Source organism: Eurypyga helias, unplaced genomic scaffold (assembly GCF_000690775.1).
Source record: "Eurypyga helias isolate BGI_N326 unplaced genomic scaffold, ASM69077v1 Scaffold27100, whole genome shotgun sequence".
In the NCBI taxonomy this organism is placed as follows: domain Eukaryota; kingdom Metazoa; phylum Chordata; class Aves; order Eurypygiformes; family Eurypygidae; genus Eurypyga; species Eurypyga helias.
In genome coordinates this window covers 1-10,945 of record NW_010225429.1, presented here as the reverse complement: position 1 = coordinate 10,945, position 10,945 = coordinate 1, and the positions used below count along the sequence as shown (strand labels likewise).

At 42.7% G+C, this 10,945-nt stretch overlaps 1 protein-coding gene across 1 annotated transcript; it reads left to right on the top strand.

Moving 5' to 3' along the window:
- Positions 1-642: 642 nt before the first annotated feature.
- On the top strand, positions 643-10,734 carry LOC104507996 (MAP kinase-activating death domain protein-like; the record flags this gene model as incomplete). The annotated part of the gene is made up of 10 exons (XM_010149460.1): positions 643-821; positions 1,429-1,664; positions 2,041-2,197; positions 3,181-3,284; positions 4,191-4,384; positions 5,032-5,312; positions 5,933-6,072; positions 7,326-7,427; positions 9,871-9,973; positions 10,661-10,734. Coding segments are annotated over 10 exons (1,570 nt in total), but the record flags the coding sequence as incomplete, so codon positions are not given.
- Between the last annotated feature and the right edge of the window lie 211 nt (positions 10,735-10,945).

The window sequence follows — 10,945 nt, the reverse complement described above, 5'->3', positions numbered from 1 at the left end:
AAAAAAAAAAAAGACTCAATAGGCAAATGGGAGAAATGAGGAAGAGTTAGGATATGTCTGGGTGTCCAGGACTGATTTACCACTTGTGCTGCTCCAGTGCATATCCTTGAAGAGGTTATGAGGGTTGAAGAGGATGGTAACTTTATGGAGAGATGAAGACCTCATTCAGATGGGAAGTGGAGGTTTACAGGGATATAGGCAGATGCCTGTGTAAAGGTGTCTCCACATTGTCCTGGGATATCACTCACTGGTTGAATGGCCAAGTTGCAAGGCAAGTTTCAAGCCATCTGGCTCCCAAGATGTTTTCAAATTACACATGGGAATAACTCTACAGTGAGTTGTATGGTGGTCCAATTTGGACTATCTGTTTTTATGTCATGAATGACATAGCAAAGTGAACTTCTCTGCTACTCCTTGGCTGGCTCCAGGACTGTTCCAGCACTGAGGAGATTGTTTTGACAATCCACATAAAGGAGGGCCTAAAGATATTTGTTGACTTGGTGTAGGGAGGTGGTTTAAGACAAGCTAGTGGAGCATGCATAGTTGTTGCAATTGTCTAGAGGGCAGGGCAGCTCTGATCTCGCTCTTGTTCCTTGAATAACTTTTCTTGCTGAATGTGTGCATAATGTTGTCCTTCATTAGGCACTGGCCAGCATGAGTCTGAATACTCAGCCCATTCTTAATCTGGAGAAGTTCCACGATGGGCAGGAGGTGCCACTGCTGCTGGGAAGACCACAGAATGATTTGCAGTCTACTCCCTCCACAGAATTCAACCCTCTGATCTATGGAAATGATGTGGACTCTGTGGATGTGGCTACCAGGTGAGGCTGAACAGGAGGGTTAGTGTTGAGTCTTCATAAGGTTTGCACTTGAAGGCAGCACAGATACTTCTTTGGGTCCTGTGGTGGAAGCAGCATCTTCCACACTCTACTGCAGGTTCTACTTTACATCAGAGGGAAAACAAGAGCAGAAATTATGGGGTTTATCTCAGATCTGTTAACTGCATGAACATAACTGTGTATCTTGGGGTGGGGTTTGTGTCTTGCATTTTCCACTTTACCTGGATTTGTCAGTCTGATATTGTATCCTCAGCTTAAATCACAAACCTTGAGTTACAGAAAACACCTGGAGACTTAGTTCTCACCTCAGGTAGCAGATATGAGAACAATGTCCCTCATCGGGTGGGTCTTAGTGTTGGGGTGGTGAATTAAAACAGTGATTTCTTGGTGTTTTTTTTTTTCTTTTTTTAAAGACAACTTTTCTAAGCCACCAGTTTTCAAAGAAGACTTAGTTTTTTGTACTGGGTTATCATTCTTCACAGGTTTGAAACATTGCCGACTGTGTACCATTTAAAGGCTCTCTGTCTTTTTTTTTTTTTCATGGTGTTATGTGTTTTCATCTGATATGTTGCCCTCTGTTTCTTTTTAGGGTTGCTATGGTGAGATTCTTCAACTCACCAAATGTTTTGCAAGGTTTCCAGATGCATACTCGCACTCTTCGTCTCTTCCCACGACCAGTGGTGGCCTTCCAGGCAAATTCTTTTCTTGCCTCTCGGCCGAAGCAAACGCCTTTTGCAGATAAGCTTTCCAGGACACAGGCAGTAGAATACTTCGGAGAATGGTCACTCAACCCTACTAACTATGCTTTCCAAAGAATTCATAACAGTAAGTTTTGGTCTTGCCTTTCCTGCTCTTGGATATAATGCAGGAACTCAAAAAATAGAGGGATTCTAGGGAAGGGCTTAGTTTTACACCGTATTACTCCTGCTGGGACAGGAAATCCAGTTCAAGGAAGATTTTTCTATTTTTCTGTATGTCCTCATGTGTTTCTACCAAGTTAGCCTGCTATTAGCCACTTGCTTCTCCTGGAATTTCACCTCTTGTCTTGTTTGGTTACCAAGAAGTCGTCTTGCAGGCTTCATAGAGTAGAGACTGTCCCTTCCTTTGTGCAAGAGTTAGCAGGGGGGAAGCCTCACTGTGAATGAAGCCTTTGACACCGATAAATGAGTTCAATTAACTGTCTCCTTGTTTTGTTGTGCAGACATGTTTGACCCAGCACTGATTGGTGACAAACCGAAGTGGTATGCTCACCAGCTGCAGCCCATCCACTATCGGGTCTATGACAGTAACTCACAGCTGGCTGAAGCACTGAATGTCCCAGTAGAGAAAGAAACGGACTCCGATCCCACTGATGACAGGTTAGTGGGGAGCATAACCTTAGTCACATGATAGTTACTTCAGAATCCTGGGCCTCTCCTACTTCTCGTTTGCAGTCTTTTCCTCTAGACTGCCAGGTAGCTGTTTCATTTCTTTTGAATGGACAGAATACTGACACTGAATTAAATTGTCTCACTGCTCTGTCATCACAGCAACCTCTTAACCCTTTACTAGTGTCTTCTCAAGCCTTCATTTAATGTGATTCTCCATTTGTATTTCCCTTGTCTTCTTTTGCCACTTGACATTTGGTATTTCCTCCCACCCTGTTGCTTTTTTCTTCCATGCTGTTCATTCTCTGGTTATTTCTGTTGCAGTACTATAAGTACTCCCACCCATCCTACCACTCTTTTAAATATCTACTCATTGCTTATAGTTATGTGAAGCTTGTTAGTACTACCCACTGCCTGAGACTTCCTTGTGTGTTCAGTAAAATGAGAGTAAACTTTTTTGATATAGTAGTTTTGGCCGTGTTTACTGGAGTTTTGTATCTATTTTTATTACCCTTCATTCTCTGCTAGCATGTGAGATCGTTTGGGTTTGGACTTGCACATCTTTCACGTTCTACACAGCACCAGTGGTCCTGACAGAGTGGGATTTATTATTAATATAACAAGGGAATGCTTTTATGCGTGAATTCCAGTTCCCTTGAAGTCGTTCTACACACACATGCTGGGAATTAATCCACTGCTTCCTGCTACTTATGCTTGACCTCACTCACTTTGTTGAGAGCCTTTAAATGTCTTTCTGTATGTCTCTTGATGTACCTCAAAGTTGTTCCATTTGCTCTGACCTTTCTTGAAGCTGGCCTGTGACTTTTGCCAGAAATTTGTTTGTAGAAACTGTTATATCATGAGATTTTTAAGAGACCTATGAAAACAGAGCCGATTCTCACATCTTTGAAACATCAGGCCCTGCTGTTGCTGTTATGCTGCCACTCATCTCTCTCTCTCACCTGTTGTGGTAGTGGCAGTGACAGTGTCGACTATGATGACTCCAGTTCCTCCTACTCCTCCCTCGGTGACTTTGTCAGTGAGATGATGAAATGTGATATTAATGGCGATACCCCAAGTGAGTAACTTTGAGCTGTATTTTCACAAAGTCCACATATGTTCCTCTTCCCCATTCATCTACACTGTGGGAAAAATGCCTCCCCTGAGTCCCTAAATCAGAACAAAGTATTGTTCCATTGTGGTCTTACTCTGTGGTGAAAGTGTCTTCTATATTCCTTCAATATCCAGGGTAGGCTGGAAAAAAGGACATTTCTCCTGCTTATAATCAATGCCCTCCAAAGGACAGTGGGAGGAGGAAGAACAGAAATAGTTGCTGCTGAACAAAACTGGCTCACTAGATCTGGAAACAACCTGCTGCTGCCAGTAGATACTGTGCAATATGGGCAGCAGAGTACGAGCCTTCTCCTGCCCCCGCATACTGGTTCTCAGTGGTGGCTTTAATGAGTCACTGTATCCTGGTGGGGACAAGAAAATGCATTATCTGTGGCTTTTGTGGGGGGTGCAGCAGTGGTGTCTCGTGAGAGTGGGAAACTCTCACTTTCTTCAGTAAACTAAATGTAGGAGTGCAACATATTTCCTATGTCCCGAGGACAAGAGGTGATAATCCTAAATTGCAACAGAAGAAATTCTGCTTGAACATAAGGAAAAGATCTTTATGGGACATCAGGAAAAGATCTTTATGGTTAGTGTAGTTGAACGGGTTCCCAGTATCACAGTAGAATGTCAAGCCTTGGAGACTTTAAGCTCACTGGGACAAGGCCCTGAGCAACCTGCTTTAACTTTGCAGTTACCCCTGCTTTGAGCAGAGTGTTGGAATAGATGACCTCCAAAAGCCCTTTACAACCTAAATTTGCATGCGAGTTTATTTTGCTGAGCAGTGCCCATCTGCTAGGAACGTTTAGCTAGAGGGGCGAAAGGCTGAGGAAGGCAGTGTGTTCTTTAATGCGAAATGATGTATTTGCAGATGTTGACCCCCTGACTCATGCGGCCCTTGGTGATGCTAGTGAAGTGGAATTTGATGATTTTCAAGAATATTCAGGGGATCTGGATGAACAGGCCATGGATAGTGAAAACTCCCAAGAGAACAACCAGCCTCGTTCAAGTTCCAGTACTACAGCCAGTAGCAGCCCCAGCACTGTCATCCATGGAGTGAATCATGTGTGTACTGAGATGAGTTCAGCCCCAAGATCAGCATATTAGGATGGAGAATGGGAGAGTGCACGTGGTTCTTTCTGAGAAGGGCAAAAGCTAATAGGACTGTGAAAACATGCACAGATTAAATTGCATGCTCTTTCTGGACTTTCTGAGGAAGGTGGAGTTTACTGATACCCTCTTATGCTTGGATAGAGCATTCCTGTACATAAATGCTCCCATGCCTTGAAAAATGCAGCATTAACAGAGCAGTGGTCCAGGTTGTGACTGCAGGAATTGCTTTTATAGAGTTTGGAAAGACCCGGTGCGTTAGAGGAACAGGGAGTGGGGTGGGGAAACTCGTGAATCTGTGGTCATTTAGGGAGGATGGGTGTTGCTTGCATAACCACAGAACAAGGTAATGGGGAGTCATTATGCTGATCTAAGTCTTACCAGTAAGATCTGGTTTACAGGGGAATAAGAATGAACAAATACTGCGGTGTTTATATAATATCCTAGATTAGAGCCATGGACAGGGGGCATGGGGTTGGGCCCCAGTAACAGACAACAAGGATCCTGCAGACTTCCCAGTTTGAAATAACTGTTCTTGTCCTGCCCTTCAGTTGTATGTAACGCAAACTAGCGAACAGGTCAGTGATTTGACTGGTCCACAGGAGTCAGCAGATTCAGCAGAAATGGAAGAGAAGTTGGTTGCTGGATTTTCAAACAATCTCCCTTCCTTGCCACTGCAACCAAGCTTTCCCAAGATAAGCTTGGATCGTCGTGAGAGCGACAGTGCAGCTGGCAGCATGAGCTCCTCAGAAGGGGTGGTGAGGAAGCGAGAGTATGACAATCCGTACTTTGAACCGCAGTACGGTTTTCCTACGGAGGATGAAGATGATGAGCAGGAAGAGAGCTACACCCCGAGATTTAACCAGAATCTCAATGGAAGCAGGTGAGTCCTCCTTGTTCCCTGCCCTTCTGTACAGGACTGTTGGGGTTTCCATCTGCTTCACGTAGTTTGACGTTCGTTCATTCAGATGTCTCTTGCGCCTGAATTGTGGTGTTGGTCACTTCCGTTTAACACTGAAATTCTCTAAACCCCTCTGCTCTGAGTAAAGGCACTTGCTCAGTTCCCTCGTTGCTGTTACGTAAGCAGTAGCAGCTAACAGAATTATCAGTTCTTCCTCGAAACATTCTAGTATATCACCTACTGATTTCTGGAAACCTTTGAGTGACTTGGTTTTTTGTGTGAAGCTTTGCCCTCTGGGGGAACGATACTGTAGCGATTGATGGCATGGAGTTTTTTTGTTGTTGCTGTCAAAGCGGGACACTTGCACCCCCAAATCACCCGACGCCCGTTTGCAGACAAGTTTCCAGTGTGTGCTGAAAGGCGTGCCTGAAAGCCTGAATGTAAAGATGCTTCAATTCTCCTGTTTTTTTCTTTTTCTTTTTTTTTTTTTCCTGTCCTTTCCCGACCAGGTAAGGGTAGTGTGGTGAAAACCGATGAGGAATGAGACCAGCATCGATCTCCCACAGTCATACAACATGTTGATTTGTATAATTTCTCTATAGGTCTCAGAAGTTACTCCGTCCAAACAGTTTAAAACTGGCCAATGATTCTGATGCAGACTCAGATTCCAGGGCCAGCTCCCCAAACTCTACTGTCTCCAACAACAGCAGCGAAGGTTTTGGGGGCATCATGTCTTTTGCAAGTATGTACTGATGCTTTTATTAAGCCGGGTTTATTTATTTTATTAGAGTTTACAGAGAGATGGAATAGAGGGTGGCTGGTCAAGAGAGTGACTTGGTTGGCAAATTGTTACCAGCTCTCCAGAAGCCATGCTGGGGGCCACAGGCCTTACTTAGCTTACACTGCTGATAACTACTGCTTTATGTATTTTTCAGTAAGAAGGACTTTGGTGTAGGCTCTTGAGTTATATGGCACTTTAGGGCACAGATGAGAAATTCTTTCATTTTCATTTAAACAAAAAATTGTGTAATTTCATGAAGTTGATACAAAAATCTTACCAGTAGTATGCCTTCCATGCTACCATGTTGTGTGTTCAGGTGCTAAATTCAATTTCTTGACTCTGCCCACCTAATATCAGTTAGATTTCAATAATAAAATCTACAGGTGTGAAAACCTAACCCAGAGTTTTTTAATGAGTGAAAGAAGATGCAGCCAGTTGAGTCTTGCACTGTAGTGAGGAGCAGTGCAAGAAGTGTGCAGCAGTGGAGAAGGTATATTGAATTACTGAATGTTTCTGGTAAAATGATTGTTACTAAAATAAGGCTGCAAGGAAAGAGACAAGGCAAATTGAAATAGGACACTGACATTTTAAATTAACATCTTGAAGTGTTAATCAGCTTCAGCTTGTTGATCTGCATAAGATTCTTTCAGGCTGTCTGCTGGCTTAACCAGATGACAATGCGTTATTGTGTTCTTTAGATCTCTCTGTACTAGGAAGAACTTTTTTCTCCTAATAAATGGAAAGCTTCTATGTTAAAGCATGCCTCTGTGGCAGATTCACAGTGTTTCACAAGGCACAGTGCACAATCCTCACCTCAAAATTATGTATTTTAGAGATCTTGCTCATCCTGTTTTCTTGTGTGTCCCCTACCATTCATTTGCTCCTAAAAAGAGGACCAGAGTAGTAGACACAGCTGACATGAGGTTACCTGTTTAAGTGCAGGATGACATGTGGATATTGCTGTTACATTTAAGACTCAAAGCAGTGATTGTAATAGGAAAGCTAAAAATCACGCTGTTGTACAATTTAGAATAAGCTGATTACAGATAGGGTTGCAATGTAATTGGGATGGTGTTATGCTTGTGAGACTTTTGGGTAATAAAGACCAACGTTATTAAGGATCTGGAATAAGCAGGTGACTTATAGGAAGCTTAGGATGTTTGTCTGTGTGCAGTGAGCATTAGGCATTTAATTGTTTTCTTTTTCTGTTGTAGGTAGCCTGTACAGAAACCACAGCACAAGTTTCAGTCTGTCCAACTTAGCCCTACCAACCAAAGTTGGGAGAGACAAGAATACTCCCTTTCCCAGTCTGAAAGGTAACCATTTTTCCCTTTGTCTCCTACAGCCTTTACCGTTCTTGTGACTTGGCAGTATGAGGTCTTACTCCTAACAGGAATCCCCGGGGTGATGCATTTTTGGCAGCTTGGGTAGTACTTGTCTGAAGTATCGAGACAGTAAAATTGTCTTGATATTTCTCAGTCAGACTTCTTCCCAACAAGTGGGCTGTGTTGGGATGGGAGACTGGCTAGTCTGGCCTGTGTTAATGGATACGCTGTGAATGTTGGTTTTGTTTTGTGTTTTGTTTTGGTTTAAGTACTTAGTGTGAAGAATGAGAACCAAGAGGTAGGTCTTACTTTTGTACTGCCACTATCATAATGATGAGCCTTAGGCAACCTGTTAGAGCAATGATGCTGCATTTGTAAGTGGGGATAATGCCAACCTTCCATGGAAACTGCAGTTTATGTGCATTTCAAAAGTGTTTATAGTCTTTTTGGATCACAAAATAGAAAATTTCTGATGAAAATAAAATTATAATATACTTCAGCTCATGCAGAGTGAAGATCGATCTCTAGCTTAGGTGCACAACCTTTTCATTGGAACATCTCCTGTTTGTCTGCAGTATCATTAGGTCACGTGTCTGAATGTGCACTAGAGAAATGACCCTCTTGCCATGGGGAGTTAGACAGACTGGTTGTCCTTGTACCAGATGTAATAACAGCAGGGTGACTGAGCACGTGCTCGTGTCTTAGTGTTGAGACCTTTTCAGTTGCTAAACTGAGGAAAGATTTTGCCTTTTGAGTTACTCTCTCTGATTAGAACTTACTGCTTTTGTTGTAATATGTTGATTTTTTTTTCATTTATTTTTTCTTCCTCATCATTTTCATCGGTAAAGATTACTTTAATCTGGAAGTGGGAAGGGATGTGGATGAAGGTTGGTATGATGTTTCGCTGACCTTTGACCTTGTAGAAACAAAGGCCAAGAGCTGGTTTTTGTGTTTCTGCTTTGGACTTTGTTTTTGAGACAAGTAATCATTCCCTGTGTGTAAAATGAGGAGGAACAGGACTGGTATGGTGAAAACACTAGCAGAGACTCTGCACAGCTGTTTTTGACAACCTTTTACCAGTTAGTTGATGTTTTCATGTCCAATTGTACTGGAGAAGTGACATGCTTCATGTCAGGGTTATTTCCATGGGCGAACTTAATGACTGGTTCCATGCATTGGAAGAAAACAGTGATGGGGTTTGCCATTCCACATTCATGCTTTGCACCTCATCTTCTGCACTTTGGTGTTCTTTCCTCGACTACTGTAATCCTGTAGGGCCTTTAATGTTACTGTGCAGATATGAGAATGGGATTTCTGTGGAGTAGCTTAGTCTGTTTTATGCATGTGCAAGTGTGTGTGTGTGTGTATTCGTGTTCATTTACGTGTGCATGCTTGCTCACTGGGATTCCCACTGGGCACTTCACTGGTTTTTAAATGTTTCTGTCTCTGTTGTACAGATATAAAATTGCTGCATTAACTTGTTCTTATCAAGTGTGTGGTACCCTGTGTTTCTCACTGTAATGGGAAATGATGCTGGGACTCCATCTCATTGCTGCTGTTTGACCACTTTCCATCTTCCTTTTTAATTTTTATTTCATGCACATCCATTGATATTTTTTCCTCAGTGATGCAGATGTTTTTGATAGTGCCCTTGAAATAAATATGTGTGATAATGTCCTTGAAGATGCAATACATTGGTTCCACGATGCCAAATTTCAAGTCAAGCACTATCTCTAAGATAAATTACACTGGCCCTTGTTGTCTTGGGCTTTCAAACATCTTTCCTGCTCTAGCGTCATCTGGTTTTTGTTTTGAGGGAGGGCTGGGAAGAAGCTGGTAGTTGGATTCTTTTGATGCTGATGGTGGGGAGCGTAGATATTGTAGTACACTACTAATTGTATATTTTGTGTCCCAGTATTTGGGTTAAATACTATAATGGAGATTATTACTGAAGCTGGCCCAGTAAGCAATGAAGGTGGGTTCCCTACAGCATGAGCTGTGCATGATATAACAATTTCCAGCATTCCCTATGCCTGACTTTGGGCTACCTTTCTCACTGGGTAACCAGTACCACATGATCTATACTAGTCACCCCCAATGCATTATGCTTTTACATATAACGACTAATTTGAAGATGGTACTTGTTGTGGAAGTGCATGCAGAGCAGCCAAACTTTTCCTGCCTTTCACCTCCTGCTCCCATTACCATCTTCTCTTTTTCTCTCTGCATTACTCCCATTACTGTTTTCTGCCGATGTGTGATGCTAGAATATGATATACGCTGCTGCTTTTTTGGAGTTTCCATTTTGTTTGAAGTCTGTTACCTGTAATTTGAATAGGTGTGTTAGCCAACCGTAGTGTTGCTTGTTATTGTCCTGGGATCGGACTGTCTTACTCCCACTGCATCCTCTCATCCTGTTGCTTCTCCTGTTTAGGAAACAGACGAGCCCTTGTGGATCAAAAGTCTTCAGTCATTAAGCACAGCCCTACAGTGAAGAGAGAATCTCCATCGCCTCAGGGACGAACTAGTAATTCCAGGTAAGATTTTTTTCATTGCTTTTTGAGCACAAAGTGTTGTTAGAGTGGTCTCATACTTGGCTGATGCTTCCTTAGAAGTCTAGCTGTGAAAACTAAATAGTACTTTTCTATGGCCCCAAGCTTGCATGTGCTATTGTCTGAGAAGATTTGGTAGGGATGGTCTTATGGTTAATAGTGTACATACATGTTTTTTCTGTGCTCTGAAATGTATCCTCCTTCTGTCTGAGATCCAAAAAATTCTAAGTCCCTACTTTAAGTCAGTATTTATTATTTGTAATTGAGTTGTACTGAACAAGGGGGTCCTGCCAGCAGAGTTTTAATGCACCATGCAGGGGATCAGTTGAGTCACATGAAGCAGTTTGATCCCATGAATTCATGTGAAACGCTTTTCTCAGTCTTGGGAAGGGCCTCAGAATGCTGCAAGTAAACACTACCTGACCCATGCCTGTGCTTTCACCTCCCATTCTTACGTAGCAGTCATGGGTAGAGTGAAATTTACTTTGAGCTACTGAGGTTGGGAGAGAAGCAAGAACTATAAATGCAGTTCAGACTGGGGAATGCAGCAGGTTGCGCAGGAGTTTCCTTCTTCCTACCGTTCCCTCCCCTGTGGCAAAACAAGCTTAGGCAGAACACATGCCAAGGCCGCTGAAGTAATGCTGTTAGAAATGCTGCGCTTCCTCTTTCAAGGAAAGCCTACAGGTCAGACAAGGCAGCTGTGGGAGAAGGTTGTGGCATAGAGGATTTTGAGGAGTGCTGTGAAGGTGAGTAACAGAGTGGTAGCTAGAGGGACTAGAGGAAAATCTGATTACAGCTTATTCTAGGAAAAAATGGACAAAATGTTTGATACTACACCTGGAGAACAGAGCTTGGGCTGTGTGCAGTTATGTTAGCAGCAGGCATAGATAGATTTGAAGTTCTTTTCTTGTAAACTTAGCTTTGATAGGAGATGCGAAGTTCCCGATGACTGGAAAA